This window comes from Channa argus, chromosome 9 (assembly GCF_033026475.1).
Source record: "Channa argus isolate prfri chromosome 9, Channa argus male v1.0, whole genome shotgun sequence".
NCBI lineage: Eukaryota > Metazoa > Chordata > Actinopteri > Anabantiformes > Channidae > Channa > Channa argus.
The window spans coordinates 27,894,334-27,914,542 of NC_090205.1; the positions used below are offsets into that span (position 1 = coordinate 27,894,334).

General features: G+C 40.5%; 1 protein-coding gene across 5 annotated transcripts in view; it reads left to right on the forward strand.

Annotated features, from left to right (window-relative positions):
- The first annotated feature begins 8,012 nt into the window (after positions 1–8,012).
- pde9aa (phosphodiesterase 9aa) overlaps positions 8,013–20,209 on the forward strand; it is a 28,566-nt gene continuing 16,369 nt past the window's right edge. For 3 of the 5 annotated variants that reach the window (XM_067515570.1, XM_067515569.1, XM_067515567.1), the window contains exons 1-3: positions 8,013–8,117; positions 8,322–8,376; positions 9,435–9,505. In XM_067515570.1, the coding sequence (XP_067371671.1) occupies positions 9,484–9,505 (22 nt within the window). In that variant the 5' untranslated portion in view covers positions 8,013–8,117; positions 8,322–8,376; positions 9,435–9,483. Of the gene's footprint in view, positions 8,200–8,321; positions 8,377–9,434; positions 9,506–20,209 lie in introns of all 5 variants that reach the window. The other 2 variants (XM_067515571.1, XM_067515568.1) reach the window with 2 other exon arrangements.

Below are 20,209 nucleotides of genomic sequence, written 5' to 3' on the forward strand. Positions count from 1 at the left end.
ATTTTGTAGTCTTGTTAAACAGGTAAGTAAAAGCCAAACAAACACTAGAAAAAATCTTGGACTGTGATATCACATGTTATTCACTCCTCAAGAATTTTTACAGCTTTTTATATTGTTGTATCTTCTTTACCACAGCAGCACGTGCTGTGAAATACACTCACCACATCTTCTAAGAAGTCATTCTTAGACTTCTTAGGAAAGGCCACCACAAACCATGTGATTATGCAGTTTTGTTTGGGCGAGACATGTGTTACAATACATAGAAGAGGAATTAAAGTGTGGACTAAAATGTATCTTACAGAGTTTACAAAAACAGTTCTGATAAGTGGGTTTATTACTAGCTAAAAGTCTATGAATTTGCACATCTTTACATATTTGTATTTGTATGCAAGATTGTTGTCTATGTAATTTTATGAAACAGAACTTACATAATAATCATTCTTCCATTTATATTGTAGTTTAACAATTTTATTGACAAATGTAGTGGAAAAAGTAAGTTACTAGTAATGAATGAACCTTGGGATCTCCTAATTATTTTTCCTGCTCTTACTTAAGCAGTCCCATCACAGCAGATAAAAATGTATTTATTATTTATTATTTATTTTCAGTACTTTTTGATTACCATGTCAGGGATATTATTTAAGAGAAATGTCTGAAAATGCTGTCACATTCGTGAGTTTTTACATATAGTTCTCATTAAAAGTGTTTGATTGTCTTCATGCAGGAACACTCTTCTATCCCTGCTGGATTCCTCTGGAGCCATGGTGTCAATCGACCCCACCATGCCACAAAACACTGAGAGGTAGTGGAAACCCTCCATCTTGCTGATGGGTTTGAACGTTTGTTCGGTCGTGTTTGATTTGAAGACGTATTTGCTTGTTGATCAGTGTTTCTTGCTGGGCAACCTACTACTGTTACAATGATTTGCCAAAAAATGTGAGCTCAGGTTTCCATAAGAAGCCACACAAATGTAACTGTGTTTACCTGGAGATCTGGATTCTGTGTGTTGTGTTTTCATACTTATAAAATACCTATTTTGGATAAGTTACATTATTATGTAGGATATGATGGGACAGGGGCAGCATTGTGGTGGCGTTGTTAGCACTGCCTCCCCATAGTAAGGAGGTCCCTGATTCAAATCCCCAGACAGCTGTTACCTTTTTGTGTGGAGTTTGCATGTTGTCCCTGTGCCTCTGTTGGTTTTCTCCCACAATCCAAAGACATGCATTTTAGGTTAATTGGTGAGTGTAAATGGTGTGAATGTGAGTGTGAATAGTTGTCTGTCTGTGTGTGTGTCTATCTGTGTTGGCCCTGAGATATATTGGAGACCTCTCCAGGGTTTACCCTCCTCTTGCCCAGTGACAGCTGGGATAGGCTCCAGCCCCCTTTTGACCCTGAACAGGATAAGCGGGTACAAATAACAGATGGAAGGATGAATGATAGCACAGTTATTGCCATCAGTTTAGTGATGGTCATGCAAATACTTTTCTGTAAACCAGAAATCAACAGACAACAGACTCTTTCAAAAAGTCTTAGATTATACTGCATCTGTGAGGTAATGTAAAACTTTGGACCTTGTAAACCATTCCTGGAAGTCGAACAGAGTGGCTTGGTAACTGTATACAAAAAAAGGGGGGTCAACCATGTGGCAGCAGATTGCATGTACTCAACCCAGACCACATTCTTGGCCCAAAATGTGCATCTCGGTCCTGAGAGCCGAGAAGCCGAAGACCAGTCTTAAGATTCTGGTGAAACCTCTCAGCCTGACCAATTACCTGGGTGTCGAATCCTGAATATAGACTAATTGTAATGCCAAGTAACCTGTTTAACTCATCCCAGAACCAAGCCATGAACTGGTGACCATGGTCGAAGATGATGTTACAGAGGAGGCCATGGAGATGAAAGATGTGTTGAATATGGATCTTATCAGTTTTTTTGGCGAAAGGGAATTTTGAGAAGAGGGATAAAGTCTACCATGTTGAAGAAATGAGAACTACAGTACTGCCAGATCCAGAAAGAACAGGCAGAGGATGTAGGAGACTGATGAGGGGGTTTCTAGAGGATTTGGAATAGGCACAAGGGGCACAAGCCAGAACAAACTTTCAAGTGTCAGACTTTAAGGTGGGCCACCAAATATGCTGCTGAATCCCAAACATGGTTTGTGATACTCCTGGATGACACCGTGACACCATAGGAATCTGCTAAATGACTAAATGCTAATGTAAATGTAATTGATTGGGAACATAGAAAAGATTAAAAGAACAGTCGGAAGGGGTTTGGAGCACCTTTCACTCAATATTAATGCAAGTGACTCCCAAGCAGGCTTAAGGAAAGGAATGTATCTGGGGTTTCATTATCCACTGGTGGGTTGAACTAATGGAGTAATATATTAGCTTTGCCATTTTTTAGAACCATGGAAGTAGAAGAGAGAGAAGTTAAAGCAATTATAAAATATAGTCCATCGGGCTTGATGGGAATACAGGCATTTGACTGTTCTGAAATAAGTTCTTCCTCCTACAATCAATGACCCCACTCTTCAAGGGCTAGCTTGACTGCCAGCACTTCACCATTGAATGTCATAGTTAGGACGTGAGAGTCGACAGGAGAAGAAAGTGCATGGGTGGATGTGGTTGTTCTCAGTACTTTGTGAAAGCATGGCACCTACTCCTTAGTTAGAAGCATTCACTTCTACTATAAACTGATGATTGGAGTCTGGGAGAAATAAGATGTGGGAGCAGAGATAAAGTGGGTTTTGGGCTCCTGGAATGCTTGATCTGCCTCTAGCTCCCAGATTGAATTTTAACCTGGTCAAGGTTAACTGGTGCTGCTACGGAACTGTAACAGTTAATGAAGAGATGGTCAATTTTGGCAAAGCATGTCTTCAAGAACATCATTGACCAATTTCTAATACATAGTTTGAGCATTGGTGAGTCTAAAGGAATTACCAGGTACTTTAAATGTCCAACCGCAATGTTGAAGACAGTCTTCCACTCATCTCCTTCCTAGGTTAAATACAGCTTGGTGAAATGGTAGCACCATAAAGAAATTCGAAGATGGAAGAAAAGGTGGAGGCAAAGAATAAGCCTGCAACCTACAGTGCAGGATGAAGGTTTTACACCCTATTCTAAAAGGGAAGGGAAAATGAGAAGGAGAAACTCTTAGAAGCTCGGAAAGGTGAGTGGTTGAGTAGGGAAACTAGAAAGATTGAGGAGCAGAGCAGGTAAGGTAAGATGGTTGCACCCAAGCCTGCCATTAACATGGATAACTAAGAAAACAGGGGCATTAAAGGGAGGAGACAGAGGCTATTTGAATGACACTACAAAAAATCAGCAACAGGAATAAAGTCATTGGTACAGAATGAATTCAATTCAATTCCACTTTATTTATATAGCGCTAATTCACAACAAAGTCATCTCAAGGCACTTTATAGAATAAAGTCAAGATGTATAGAGAGAACTGAAAATTCCCCCTGGAGCAAGCCATAGGCAACAGTGGAGAGGAAAAAGTCCCTTTAACAGGAGAAACCTCCAGAACAACCACGCTCAGGGTGGGTGGCCATCTGTATTGACCGGCTGGGGTGAGGAGAGAGGGAAGAGGAGGAAAGAAGCTCAGTGCATCGGGGGGTTGAGTTCCCCCGGGTTTTAGGTCTTCTATATATAATGGAGCCTGACCATTCAGAGCATTGTATGTAAGAAGCAGGGTTTGTCCTGTACATGGAGCAAGTGCATGTAACCACGACGGTGGTTGAGGCTCTCTGTGGACCTCGGCGCCAGGAAAGGAACTGGATAAGCAGGAACAGGAACTGGACCGACAGGAACAGGAACTAGATGAACAGGAACTGGACGAACAGGAACCGGATCTCCAGAGGCGGCGTCGACCAGCCCAGGAGCAGGAGCTGACGTGGTGGCATCTACCCGCCTGGAGACAGGAACAGGGTCAGCCCGCTTGGAGACATCAGCCAACCCAGAGACAGGAACAGGACAAACAGGAACTGGAGCCAGATGAGTGGCAGGTGACCCCAGCATCAGGAGAGGACCTGGACGAACAGGGACAGGACAAACAGGGACGGGACCAGAGCTGGAGGCGGCGTCGGCCTGCTCGAAGGCAGGAAAAGGAACAGAGCCTGGGCCGGGTGAGGTGTTGACCGAGCCAGAGGCAGGAGCTAGAGCAGGATCAGCATTGAGGCCAGACGCAGAGCTGACAACAGCTGACCCAGAGGGCAGAACAGCAACAGGACAGACGACAGCTGACCCGGCGACGGGTGCCGGAGCAGGAACAGAGTCAGGAGAAGCAGGCTCTGGGGTGTCAGCCAAACTAGAAGCGGGTTCAAGCGCACTGCTTGTGAGCTCGGAAACCTGAACAGGCGGAACATTGGCCAACTCAGAAGCAGGCGCGCAGTTCTGGACAGGGGGAGGTTCTGCTCGTCCAAACTCCGCACTGAATGCACCAAAACTGGCCAGTATTTAGGGCACCCCATGCAGAGTCAACAACCACAATCTTGACTTGACGCTCTCCTCGAAGTGCCGTGCTGCTGTACAGCAAGGCTTAGGATCCCTGGAGATGGCCATGGTCTCATGTAGATGTACAAGCAGCTGATGGATGACTGGATATTGAGCTTGTGGGTTAGCGTCCAGAGCTGGTATAACTGGAGAGTCATATTTTGGGGTGGTACTGGAGAGAGGTTCCTGGGTGGGGGGTCTGGAGGGGCTGGCATGACGGGGCCTTCGATGTCTGGCTGAGCGTTTCCTACGCATGCTGGTATCAGATACTTGCTAATTAGATTCCTGACCACTGTGTGTATGTTCTGTAAGGTTGATTTGCATTGAGTCAAACCTTTGTGCTTTTATGTAAATTCAGCTGCTGAGCTGGGTGGTTAAAAGGCACCAATAACCTGTGAAACCTTGTCAGTCTGATTGACCCGCTCATGAGTGTAGTTCTGTTCTGCTCTGCATGTTTCTCTGTTTTGCTGATTAAACTCACCATAACCAAGACTGTGAGCTGCCTTTTGCCTCCTTAACTTGCCTTGCAGTTTTTGCCACGACACAAAACACTTAAAACACTTAACTTCCATGGATATAGTCACATCCTACACACAGAAGCACACACCGATTAGGGATGACACTGCAATTGGTGTGTGTGTATGTTCTTCCTATCTTGTCTCGGGGTGTAAAATCTTATAGGTTTTCTTTGACAAATATTACCAGAGTGTTGGTGTGTTGGTAATGTTCCATTTTAAAATGCTGGACATGTTTTATATATTTATGCATGAGCTTGTGTGTGACATCCTGCTTTACTAGCACTACAGCTTGTCTTCACACTACCTCTGCTCTCAAAACTAACCTGTACAAATGTGTGTATGTCCTGTTATTTTGAAGGTTACCATACAGATTGGTGCCTATGGCCAGAGGACAGCTTTCTGGTGAGTTCCAGACCACACATGGATAGATCAATTAATTGACATAGGATCTTGAAGATATTCATGTATGTATAGTGTAATTTTAATAGGTTAGGGTTAAATGCAGCCGCAAGGGGTCACAAGCCAGTGTCTTCTTGTGCCAGTCCCAGGTCTGGATAAATGCAGAGGGTTGTGTCAGGAAGGGCATCCGACATAAAACTAACAGAGGAATGAAGCTTAGCCGCAGTAAGACAGAATACATGTGTGTCAATGAGAGGGACCCAGGGGGAACGGTGAGGTTACAGGGAGCAGAGGTGAAGAAGGTGCAGGACTTTAAGTACTTAGGGTCAACGGTTCAGAGCCATGGAGAGTGTGGAAAAGAGGTGAAGAGGCGAGTGCAAGCAGGTTGGAACGGGTGGAGAAAAGTGTCAGGTGTGTTAAAAAGAGAGTATTAGCGTGAATGAAAGGAAAGGTGTTCAAGACGGTGGTGAGACCAGAGATGTTGTTCGGCTTAGAGACAGTGGCACTGAAGAAAAGACAGGAGGATGTTGAGGTTCTCTTTGGGAGTGATGAGGATGGACAGGATCAGGAATGAGGACATCAGAGGGACAGATCATGTTAGATGTGGTGGAGATAAAGTAATAGAGACCAGATTGAGGTGGTTTGGACATGTTCAGAGGAGAAACTGTGAATATATCAGTAGAAGGATGCAGAGGTTAGATGGAGGCACATGATTCACTGTGGTGTTCCTGAAAGGGAACAGCCGAAAGAAAAAGAAGAAGAAGAAGAAGAAGAAGAAGAAGAAGAAGAAGAAGAAGAAGAAGAAGAAGAAGAAGAAGAAGAAGAAGAAGGGTTAGGTTAGGGTCACATTTTGCTTACGGTACAACTACCGCATGTTCACTCAAGTTATTGGGGAACAAAAACTAAACAGTGCAGGGTTTGGCAGCTGATAGTTATGTAAGTGATAAACTTCTTTCAAAAAGCTGACATTTTGAATATTTTACTCACCTAAATGTTGGGGGAATATTTTTCAAAAACATAAATTTACCAGGTCTGTGAAGTTTCTTATGTTTTATGCTCTCCACCACTCCTTGCAGCTTTGGTTTAATGCAAATATAGAATGCATCAACTAACATGTAAGAGAAATATCATTTAAATTGATGACATAAAAATAGTTACCATTTAATATGACTAGGGGCTCAGGTAAGAGACCAGGCTGACCAATATATTGTTGCTTTGATTCTATGTTCCCTGTTTTCTGTGAAATGTGTTTTTAGTAGAAAAGAAGCCATAAGTCAGAGAGTTACACGGAAACTACACATTTAATATAATAATTATTTGGTTACACTTACTGATTAGAAGAATGTGTGTTATTTGTGCTACTGTATGTTTTTGAAAAAACTATTAACTGACTTGAAGCTTATTTGCTAGATTTAGGCAAGATTCTCAGATACAAGCAATATCAAGAAGGGTTGGAAAATTGGAGTTAGCACTGGTACAAGAGGAACAATTATAACATAATTCAACTACACATTTGTTATATGTAGATACTCAGTTCAAATATGTTCAGATATGGTAGATCCAACCAGGACTAGATGGCTCCTATTCTTCCGCACTGTGTTTAGAGGACAGAGGCCCAAAAAGCAACCTGATGGCTTTGAGCCAAGCACTGTGTGCTCGCAGTTGTGTGATCAGTCAACTTATTCTTGTGATTCAAAGAATTGTTCTTGATCCTGACAAAAGATCTCTTTTGTTTGATAATCAGTCACTTACAGGTCATGGTAGTCATCTACTGATGATGAGGCTGTGTTCTTTCCTGTGTGGGTGATGTATTGGCCAACCAGAGTTGACTAAATGTTAAATAAATTCTTTGAGAGTTTGAAATCCTAACCACAGAAGAATCAATGGATGGTGGGTCATTCTAATACTGAAAATGCTTTCTGGTATAATATTATGCAAATTGAAATCTCCAACAATTAATTTGAATGTCAGTCCAGCTTCTGCTGCTCTACAGTGTTTACAGTTTGCAGCTTACGTTTTCCCTCCTTTGCAAACATGTTTGCTCCAGAAGGAAGTTGCACTGTTGTTGTACTGTTGCAAATAACTACATAAGGAAATGGTTTTGAATTGAACCCACCGACAACTAAAACTACGCTCAAGCTGCAGTTACTTCTTGTTGGAATCTTTTCTAGAAACCTCTGTTGCCAGACATCACAGGTGCCCCCATTAGAACCCTCAGCAAAAGGATATTTTTGTTGATGTCAGGTCATGGTTTAACTGAGTTGCTCCTGGTGAGTGTTGGCAAGCTGCATAGCAGCTCCCCCATTGGTGTGTGAGTGTGTGTGTGTTATTGTGAGTGTGAATGGGTGAATAAGAAGCAGAGTAAAGCTCTTTGAGTGCCAATAGGTAGAAAAGTGCTATATAAGTGCAGAACATTTACCATTTAAAACAATAACATTTTTAACTATACTACAGGACAGAGCGATAGTATCTGTCTGTCTCTGTCTCTCTTATTTTATATATTTATTTATTCATTTATTTCTTTTTTTTTTTTTTTACAATTTCTCGTACCTGTTAGTTTATTGGCCCACAGTACTGAACTTTGCCCATAGCTTGTAATTCCTCCTTCCAGTGTGTGGGAAGTGGAATCAGAAGTAGTTTGTTGATACATCCATCTGTCAGCTGGTTCCTACTCAATTCAAGAGAGAGTTGGTCACCAATGGTGAGAACACAGTGAGGGGGGTTTTGTTGTTTACCTTGTCTCTTCTCATTTTTCTGGCTCAGCTATCTGTTGCTTTGACCATGTGAGTCTCTGTGATTACTTTTCATAATCTTTGTGTATTCATTTTTTGTGTGTTTGCAAGTCTGTGCGAGTATGTGTACATACATATGCACAGTAACACACCTCTAACTTGCTTTTCCTCAGATAAAGAGGAACTCTTTCAGAATGTACTGACGCAGGTAGCAGAGCAGTTTTCAAGGTAAGCAGATGGCTGCTTCACAGACCTTCACTTAACTCAATATTAACATGTTTTGCTGTAGCTTCTGCTTTAGACAGGGCACCTACATGTGCATATTTTCTCTGTTTACAATGTGAATAACTGTAAATCATTTATTTAGTCCATCATATACCGTTTACCTTGATTCAGGTTGCGTCTTGTTGTTGATGTCAGGAGAAAATCTGCAACCTTTTTTACATGTATGTCCTAACCCCAAATGCTGGCAAACTGCCTCCACCCTTTACCTTAAGGGTTACAGGATTGTTATTGTCACCAAGATTACCAGCACCTTCCATGTGAATGCTTACTTGGGTACTAAATGTTACTTGTGGTGTTTCTCTCTCCCCTGATCACTTGATTCATATTTGTGTCTTGGTTTTGTTTACATTCTTTCCACAAATTCTTCAATTTTTTTTGTCGGTGATCACACATTATATACATCGAGTACTACTGTGCTTGGTCCTACACAAGACAGGCATTCACTCAACAGGACATTAGCTGCTGTGTTGCTGCTTATTGTGTCACATGCATTGCAGGCAGAGACTACAGTGTTCGTGTATGAATAGACACATATCAGTGGTCCTATCAGATATATGAAAAGATTACTTATCTGATGACCTGCCAAGTGCATTTCTTGTCTGAACAGCAGTAAAAGGAGAGAGTTTGAGATAGACATGGGAAATCCTTGAACCTATGACAGATTCTTTCTATAAATTGCCTAAAACTTGTACTTGATTTAGAAAGTTATTGGTAATTTATGCTAACTTTGAGTCTAAGCTTTGTAGTTTGTATAAACAGTACAGGGATGCATAGCATTTATAGCATAGCATGCATTTAAATATTGCAAGGTTTAAAACCACATAGTCTCATACAAAGCCATTAATATAATAAATAATACATTTCACCATTAGCTGTGCTGTAAATATCCACCTGAAGCAGTAACATCTCTACACAAGAAAATGTGTTTCTCAGATGCTGATCACTTTCTTTACTCATTTCTCCCTCTTAGTATCTCTCTTACTTGTGTTCTCTGTCTCCAGGGCCTTCAAGATCAGTGAGCTAAAGACCGAGGTCACCAACCGTATTGCCATGTTGGAGAAAAGAGTAGAACGTAAGTGTTTTCCTACTACTCCACTTTCATATTTACACATCAGCATCATCAACTGCTTTGATTTAAACTAAGAGGCACACTTCAAAGAATAGTTCATATACAGTAGTAGTTTTCTGAATAAGAAAGAATTATCATCTCCTGGTTGCCACGATGCTTTGGCATCTCTTTAGAATATTTCTAAAAGAGCTTTTGATATGAGTTATCATCACTAACAAAATAGTGCCTGTATATATTTATTTTGCAATGTCCAAGGTAGAACCCTGTGAAGTATGATATTCCTGTTATGCTGTCACTCAGGAAGTTGAAAAAATGGCTGAAATAAAGAATTATATTTCAAAGATGCTGACTATAAGTACAGTATGTCATTGCTGTTCACTGTACTGAATTGGTGACAATAGAACAACTAAACACACCATTTGACACGGTTGTGAATGAATGGTTTGGGTTTGTTCTTTACTGTAACAAACATTGTTGTGACAGTGGATTGAGTGGACTGAGATTAACGGGTTTTTCTTTTGAAAAGATTTTGGATTAGTGCTTGAGGGTCATTTGAAATAACTGACACTTTTTGATTTATTCCAGATTGACTCTGCTTCTTTTAAAAATAATAATAGAATGTATTGAGGGACAGTAGTACAAAGTTTATGGCCTTAGGATTTATGAAAAACTTTCTCATTTACCATTTCTTGATTAAGTATGAGTAGAGCCTCATTTTGACAATGGTGTGAGCACCACCCTCACTTGGGCTACTTGCTTCAAACAAGCTCAATTGATACTCCTCTGCCCACTCTCCAGTACACATCTAGGGAAAGGCCTGGCATTTCTATGCCAGGCCTTTCCGTGCCACACACATAGGACCTGGGTTTGCCTTCTTTGTGTGGGTTTGTGTCTTTGTAATTCAATTTGATTAAATTCAACTTTATTTATATAGCGCCAATTCACAACAAAGTCATCTCAGGGCACTTTACAGGCTAAAGTCAAGATTATATAGATGTATAAAGAGAACCCAACAATTCCCCTTGGAACAAGCCGTAGGATACAGTGGGGAGGAAAAACTCCCTTTAACGGAAGAAACCTCCAGCAGAACCAGGCTCAGGGTGGACGCCTCGACCGGTTGGGGTTAGTGGAAGTGAAGAGAGAAAAGAAAATAGCAACAAAAAGCAACAACAAAACATCGGGCAGGTTGGTAGGACCAGTAGCTGCACGCTGGAAGACACACAGCTTCAAAGCCGGGGGACACCTGCAGAAAGGGACAGAGAGAGGGGGACAGAGAAGGACAAAGACAACTACGGAAGAAAACACACAACTAATGTCATACAGTGGTGACAATTGTGGGGTGAGAGGAGAGGAGAGAGGGTCAAGAGGAGGAAAGGAGCTCAGTGCATTGGGGGGTGGGTCCCCCAGCAGTTTAAGCCTATAGCAGCATAACTATAACTAAGTATAAGCTTTATTAAAGAGGAAGTTTTTAAGCCTAGACTTAAAAGTAGAGAGGGTGTCTGTAGCTGTCTGCATTTGTTTCCTACATGTCCTTTGGAGCTACCTGAAGTAAATTACTTGTATGAATTAGCCTCATATTCTTTGGTTTTTATGGTCATTCCCATAATCTCTAATAATGTATAATTTAGGTTTTCAACGCTGAGGCACAGATCAGTTTTTTTCAGTGAATGAATATGTTTATCTTTCTCCAGTTTGTCAGTCACTTTAGTCATTGCTTTAAATGACAAAAAGCAGATGTTCACTTTGCTTAGGTCCCACAGCAACAATTTTGGAGGTAGAGAGAAAAGGCAGAGGAGCCGCAAAGGATCATCATCTCTGTGACTTCTAAAACCAGTTTTTTCCACCTGTGATTTACGTAAATCACTTTAAAGATGCTTCATATTTATGCCCTTCCCTCTGTTACATTTTAAAGTATATGTTTAATTTATTTATTTTACTTTGTAGAAATCTATTTTTACATTGACATGAGTCATTTTTGTTTTCCTTATTTTTCAAAAAAACTGACTGACTATTCAAACTGAACCAATTTTAAATCTAATCAGAGACTTACTTAGTTTTGCATGGTGATATGTTGTGTAAATAATCTAGTATGTGCTTAAGCTGAGAGTGATTGTCCTCCCCGATCTATAACTGTGTGCAAACATTCAGTAGAAGTCAAAGTGACTTTTTGGTTCCTTTGTTGAATGTCTCCGTGAGATGTCATGGGGATCCAACCAAATAATGCTGCGAAATTTAAGTTTGGACAAACCAACGGAACCACATCCATGATCTGTGTGGTTGGCTAAACTCAGACTTAGAGAAGACAAACAGATCCAATTACATGAATGAATGTCTTGAAATTGTCATCAAGAGCTGCACTTTGGCATTTTGTTAAGTTATTGCATATTGTTTCCATAAAAGAAAATGTCCACTGTAAGTTATTAGGAAAACCTCTGAGAAAATGTCATTATTTAAGCGCTGTCTGGCTGATTAGTGTATCAGCATAGAGATAAATGCCTGCCTTAAAAGGCGACTTCACCAATTTCCAACTTACTTTGTATGGCTTTAGTTTAGGGTATAAATATACAACCCCAATCCAAAAAAAGTAAAAATGATGTGTAAAAGTGGATCCAGTGCATCCAGACAGTATTTCCAACCTTTAACTTTTTCCACATTTTGTTATGTTACAGCCTTATTTGAAAATTTATTAAACTCCATTTGGCAGCCACACATCTGAAAACAGTTAGAACAGGGGCAACAAAAGGCTGGAAAATAAATTGGTACCAAACAGGGTGATGTTTATCATTGTGTAACATCCCCCCTTCTGTCTGTAAATGTCTGGGAAGTGAGGAGAGCAGTTGTTGGAGTTGGAGAAATGTTGTTTGCAGCATTCTAGCTGCTCAACAGTCCTGGGTCTTTGTTGCCAGATTTTCCATTGTATGATGTGCCAAATGTTTTCTATTGGTGAATGGTCTGATCTGCAGGCAGGCCACAGTTCAGCACCCAGACTCTTCTCCTGCAAAGCCATGTTGTGATGGGTGCAATGTGTTGTTTACCAATGTCTTGCCTTCCCAGAAAGTGCTTTTCAGCATTGATGGTGCCTTTGCAGATGTGTAAGCTGCCCACACCTTAAGCAATAATGCACCTCCATACCATCAGAGATGTAGGCTTCTGAACTGACCACTGATAGCAAGCTGCATGGTCCCTATTGTCTTTAGTCAGCAGGATAAGGCGAGAGAACACGGTAGCATTTCTGGATCATGTTCACATATGGCTTCTTCTTTACGTGATACAGTGGATTGTGTGATGAACTGTGTTGACAGACAGTGATTTCTGTAACTGCAGGGATGTCCAGTAGAAAAATGAGCCTGTTTTTGATGCAGTGCTGCCTGAGGGAACAAAGATCACATGCATCAAGTTTGGATCTTGTCTCTTGCACAGAGAGATTCCTCCTGATTTTCTGAATCTTTTAATCATATTTTATACTGTAGATGGTGGAATTATTCCTTTACAGTGAGGAAGATGTTCCACAATTTCTGAGCCAATTCGTTGCAGATTAGTGAACCTCTGCCAATCATTCAAGAGGCTCTGCCCCTCTGAAATGCTCCTTTTAAACCCAGTCATGTTCATGACCTGTTGTCAGTTAACCTAATTAGTTGTCATTTGCTTCTCCATTAGGTTTTTATTTGCAGCAATTACTTTTCCAGCCTTTTGTTGCCCCTGTACCAACTTTTTTAAGATGTGTTGCTGCCATCAAATTCAAAATGAGCTAATATTTTCCATGAAAATATTTCAGTTTCAACATCTGAAATGTTGTTTATGTTCTATTGTGAATAAATTATGGGTTGATGACGTTTGCAAATCATTGCATTCTGTTTTTTACACATCGTGCCAACTTTTTGTGAGTTGGGGTTCTGACTGAAAGTCTTCATACTAATTATTCATGTACAGGTGGTCGCATAGTTGCTTTTCAACTACTTTTTCAAGGAGTTTTAGAGATAAAGGGGAGATATTGGTCTGTAATTGGCCTAAACATCTGTGTCAAGACAGGGTTTTTAAAGTAGAGGTTTAATTACAGCTACCTTATAGGTCTGTGGTACATACACTCTGATGATGATGATGTGGTACTATTAGGTCTTATAGGAGGCCGATGGAGAGAAACTAATGAAGGTGAAATATAATATGACATTGTGATATGTTGAACTGCAGAGGTTAAGTGAACATTTGTTCCTTTGAAGATGCCTTCCTACTTACCATGCTACCGCTGTTTACTTAATTTTCACCTGCTTGTCTGATGGCATCTTGGCACTTGGACTAGACGTGTCAAGTTCCCTTAGATAAAAGTGAGCTATAAAATGTGGTCAATAAATGCGTTGTGATAGGCAGGTTTGCTATGCCGTCCATCTGTGTTATTTTATAATGCAGGCTCTGTTCTTACAGGCTAACTGTTACTGTATAGTAATTACCTACAGGAACATTTAATCAGTAATAGTTTAGGCAATCATTACATCCTCATAGTAGGGAGACTACAGTTAAAGATAAAGGTCAAGCTGAAGATGTAAGTTGTACTTCAAGTCAGTGTTTTTTCAGTCAGTGTGTTTTAGCAGTGGCTTTTTGTAACTGTTACTCTGCCAATTCAACATGCGGACAATGATCCACTGTGGCGACCCTGAAATAACGGGATAAGCCGAAAGGACAAAAAAAAAAAAAGAACAAATTAGGTTTTGTATGCTCTTTTGCATTTCTCTGAGGGCTGAAAATGCCTCTAGTGACATTTACAACTTCTTATCAAACGTATTCTCAGATAGGAGTAATAGAAACTCTGTGGTGAGTGACAGAGGTGTGAAAATTAAGTCAATGCTGCTTTCTTTACAGTTAACCACAGATATATAACCACATATCTAGAAATTCTGCTTCCCCTTTCATTTATACAGATGCAGAATGTACAGGACATGCTAGTTAGTCTTTGCAGTGTGTTTAAGTGCCTGAATCAGACAGGATTTTCAGTATACACGTGCATTGTTGCATTGCATTGCCTTTTTTGTTAAAATCGACACAATTTCAAAAAAGTATATTAATTAATGTTATTAGGTATGAAATTGATTAATAACTGCTGGTGACGGGCGTTTTATACCGCTTTCGGAAGTTGACCATTCTGCACTTCATACGACCAACTGGGAGAGATCGTAACTGTCGGATCCTCCTGAATTCTCTGATTTGGAAAGAGAAGTTGGTAGATGGTAAATGGTAAATGGTCTGCACAGTCTGAAGCCGTGTGCAAAATGCTTTACTGTCTTTAAAAAAAGCCACCTCAGGCTAAATGTGGTTTTTCCTTTTCAAAAAAGGAAAATAAACTGTGTGCATATAAGTTAAGATACATTTCTATCAAAATTCTGATGTTGCACTGCTAAGACAGACTGTAGTTTATCTTTGTAAAAGAATATGTGGTGTTCTTAATGTTCCCACAACCACAGGAAATCTGTACATTTCTCCATCACACTATTCATATTCTAATGTCACAATACTGATATGAAATAAATTTTGAATATGTACATATTCTGGAACATCACACAAAAAACTATTTGTGGTTAGCATACCAGGAATGACTGTTTGTGTTTTGGCTAAATTTTAAAATAAAATACCCGACACCTCACTATTTAAAAAAATCAAAATGATAAATATACATTTCTGAATGAATTAACATGTAAGGAGTTTTTGCAACACAACCACAAAGGCATTACTAAGAAATTTCAACACAACTGTTTATGTAATACATTAAAGTTGATATTATGCACCCGTTCATGTAGTTCTTACAAAGCAAGTAAAACATGCGTTTTCAAGAAATGTAAATATAGAAAATGAAATTATAGTCCTTGCTTTGTGCAAGGACCGAGTGAAATGAAGTAAGTATCTTTGTCATATGCACGTTGTGTTGTCTCTTTTAGTGACTTAAGACATGTCATTTTAGCGGTTTGCCCTCAGATGGCTTTGTACCTATGTTCACTATGTTCAATATGGATGCACACATGCTTTTTAGATACTGGGGTTGTGGATGCATCCAAGAACAAATACAAGATGTGTTCACTCCAAAACAAAATAGCCACTCTGGACAGTAGAATCAGTAAGACCAAGACCGCATGTGTAAGTTCTTCTTATTAACAGTGTCACAGATGTCCAAATAAATGTCTTCATACCTCGTAAGGACAGACTGCAGACAGTCTGTGTGGACACATATTTTTGAGATGCAAATGGACAACCTGACAATCACAGACTTAGGTGGGGACAAAAGTCATGTCACTGGTACGGACATGAAGAAACTGCTGATATGTTCTTAAGAAGTGATCAATAGCTCAACTTCACTGATTTAGTTCAATTCGCTGAAATAGGCTCACTTCTGTCATAACATACTGTAAGAACATACCATGTGTAACATTAGATGACTGTTGTCACTTTACCCTTCTAGATTTTCTAACCTAAAGAACAATGATCATTAATGTACTTTGTCGTACATACATATGTATCAGGACATGGACATTAAATATCTGATAGCTGCTGTTCATTTCATTTAACAGGGGCGACTGTGGCTCAGGAAGGTAGAGCGGTTGTCCACCAATCTCACAGTTGTTGGTTCAATCCCTGGCTCCTCCTGTCACATGTCGAAGTGTCCTTGAGCAAGACACTGAACCCCAACTTAGTTGCTCCCGGTGAGCGTTGGCCAGCTGCATAGCAGCTCCCCCATCAGTGTATGAGTGTGTTTGTGTTTGTGATTGTGAGTGTAAAGTGCTTTGATTGCCAATAGGTAGAAAAGTGCTTTATAAGTGCAGACCATTTACCAATACGATGATGTGAAAAAACACTTGAGCCTGATGAAGGATGGGATGTGACATAACATCTCAAATATTCCTACAATATATCTTTGCTGTCCTTTAATGCATCATGCATCTCCTAAAGCCTCATTAGCCAAGAATTAATTCTAGCTTGCCATCTAACACTGCCATGTTTCAGGTGCATCATAAAGCTTAGGTCTCTGACTACACGAGTTTTCTCACTTAATGTAGCTGCAGTTTGGGAATAGAAGCCTATTCATTCTTTCTGATTCATTCAGTCACCATGACAACGTGGCCTGAGTTCATTTGTTTTCAGCAGCTTCAATGCAGGCGGCTTTCTTTGAAAGCAGTGAACTGGTAAATAGTTGTGGGTTAGGTTTACAACAGATTTCAATAAAATGCTGTATGACCTCTATAGTTCCACTTAAACACTAAATGGACGGGAGAATTGAAGTTTTAATTGAATAGAAATTAGAAACTTGTAAAAATGAAACAGTTTTAAAAATCTGAACGAGAGGTAAGATCTTTTCGTTCTAACAATAAAGGTCAAAACCCAAAGTGAGGAGTGACTAAAGACTGATTTATTTAGGGGATATTAGGAGTATAAAAATGGCAGAGCAAGTATCAGGGGCGCTACTTAGGCTGTGACACACAGGGTGACATCAAAACACAAGACAAAGGCCAAACTGCTGCATGGCTTACGTCCCCTTTTGCCTGGCTAGTCCATTTAGATGTCCATGTGGTTTACAACTGTGTTTACATGGACTTTAGTAACCTGGGTACTCAGAGAAACCAGCTTTCTTGGGTAATCGGGGAACAGTGTTAACATGCATTTACTCAACCTACATGCAGCAGAAGAGTAACCTGATTTCTCCTATACCTCTGATTTATTTTAGAAGCCTGACGCACATGGAAATCACTGCTCTGTTGCGTGTGTGTGTTCATGTCGCAGCAGAGTGACAGCGCAGGGGGAGAAAAGGAAAGACACATGCAGCTGATCCACAACAGACTGAATGTTAAAAATCCACCAGGGAAGGTGACTTATTTAGACTTCTACAAAGCACTTTGTGTAGATGACCTTACGGTGACTTTGTTTTAAAAATGAGGCAGCATTTTTAATTCAAATAAATTCAACTTTATTTATATAGAACCAATTCACAACAAAGTCATCTCAGGGCACTTTAAAGAATAAAGTCAAGATTATAAAGATGTATAGAGAGAACCCAACAATTCCCCCCGGAGCAAGTCATAGGCAACAGTGGAGAGGAAAAACTCCCTTTAACGGAAGAAACCTCCAGCAGAACCAGCAATGTCCAATTTGGGTGCGAAAGGCTCAGAGTAAGGCTCAAATGAGTTATAACTATGTTTAGGTCTAGGGTTTATTGATAAGCTAGAATGGAACATTGCTGCTACTCCTCCACCTCGGCCTGTGCTTCTAGGAACATGATAATTAATATGACTTGGGGGGGTTTACTCATTTAAACTGACATATTCATATATAACATATAAGTTTCAGTGAGACAAAATAAATCAAATTGATGATCGAAGAGATTAAGAAGAGAGAGATCTGATATTTAATAATCCACATTTAATAGTTTTGGGGTTTTGTTCTGTAAGAGGATCAGTCTTAACTTTTATTAGATTATCATGATTGACTCCTCTTATGGTCGTTTTTGTAATTTATGTAATTTATTTGTTCAGGGAACAGACACAGCCTCTATAGGTATGTGGGAGTTGTGGGGGGCTGACGGTTGTAAGGATACTGCAGAGAGGAGTGTAGGACTGGATCTCTGCATCCTGGGCTCAACTCTGGATTGTCCTTAATCTCCCCTATTCAGCCCAGGTTTTCCCCCAAAATGTTAATTATTTATGTAGCCCACATCGTTTGCTGGACACCACCTAGACACCCAGCGGTTGATTGTCGACATGCGGCTGTACATGTCGTCACTGGTCAGATTTGGCAGGGGTCCAGAGAAAACTACAGAGTCCGACATTGTCTTGGCAAATTTCCACACAGATTCAACGTTCATTTTAGTGACCTCGGATTTGTGTAATCGGGTTTCATTAACTCCTGTGTGAATAATAATCTTACTATATCTACGTTTACCTTTAGCCAGGAGTTTCAAATATCATTCAATGTTGCCCACTTTGTCCCCAGGAAGACATTTGACTATGGCCGCTGGAGTCTCTAACTTCATGTTTCTGATTACAGAGCTGAATTACCAGAGTTGGTGGGTGGCTGAGTGGGGAAAATTGATAAGAAATGTGAACTGACTGGTGATGGTCCTCGGGCTTCTGTTTAGCATTAGATCTCTTACGAACCGTCACCCAGCCGGACTGGCTTGCCGGCTGTTCGGGAACTGCAGGGCGACTGCTAACAGGAGCTATATTAGTTCGGCCCGCAATTTTCCATGGTGGGTAGCCTCCCAGCTGCATAGCCTCCCCTCCACAGCTGCGAAACTCTTACAGGCAGTGGAAAAACTGAGCAAGTGAGAGGAGAGACAGAGGGAGATTGAACCAACAACTGTGAGATTGGTGGACAACCGCTCTACCTTCCAGCGCCACAGTCGCCCACAAGTAGTAATTCTTGTGTAGAGAAATAACTTAAATAAAATAAGAGCTGCAATTGATCAGTAAACAGTCCTTCGGTAGAAACCCAAGAGTGTGCAGAAACAGGAAGTGACGCAATACGCTTACCACAAAAGTTTTACCCTGTTAACTCGTTAACGATCTCGACTTTCATTCATTCTTTCCTTCAGGGGCATGGAACTTACTGTCTGCAGCCTTTGGTTACGCACATATGTAGTTGGAGAAAGCTGATTAGAAACGTGGTTATGTAAACATGGCAGTGTAATCGGCTAACTGGGGAATTCAGGTTGGGTTTCTCTAAACCCCTCCACCGATTTTGGAAACCAGCTCTCCCCAATACATGACACTTAAAAAATCTGCTTTCCAGAGAAAGCTCATGGTTACGTGGTTACCTAAGTCCATGTAAACACGGTCAAAAGGCACAGGAACACACCAGAAAGACAACCCTTGACATAAATGTAATTTAGCATCCATGCATGTCTCTGCATATGTGAGATAAAGAGAAAGCTTATGATTTTACCAAACCAATCTCGCTCTTCACAGATGGTTTAAAACTACTTTTAATTGAGAATATGTTCAACAAAAAGTTACAGATTGTACTGGCATTGTTCATACCCTGGGCTCTACATCGATTGGCTAAGCTTAATAGCCAGTCAGAATGGTGTCTCTCTTATAGATGGGACTTTTGTCCACAGCAAGAAATTCCCATTAAGCAGTGCATGGTTTGATCAGTTTTAAAAATAAAACTGTTTAAATTAAAGGTGCAATGAATTTAAAATGTTTTATTAGAAGGCGTATTTCCTGAACTTAAATTCAGATCCAGGATACATTCAGAAATTCTCATTTGAGAACAACTCTGCAGGACAGATGTTAAGCTTACAGCATAAACTGTTTTCTCCCTTTGGTTTTATGCAGGTCAGAGTGCATCATTCCTCACTTCTAGTCTAGTCAAATTTCTTTCCTCTAATGCTGAAATAGATTTCTTTAAGTACCCACTGCCCCTGACAAGCAGGACTCTACTGTAGTTTCCGGTCTGATGCACAACCACTTGGCATCAGCATTCAAACTGCCTGGATACCTGCTTGCTATTGCAACAGTGTGGTGCCCACACAGCTCTCAATCCTCCCATCACTTTGGTTGCCATGGTCACCTATTCTGGTGGGAACGGAAGTGTTCATTTTAATTTCTGAGAGGTGGAATAATGAAAGAGGCAGACACAGGTGGACAATCAGGTGAAGATGTGTGTCCAGAGTTTTGCTAGCAGCTGCAGTTAGGCTGAGATGATCAACACAGATGCACTCAGATGACAGAT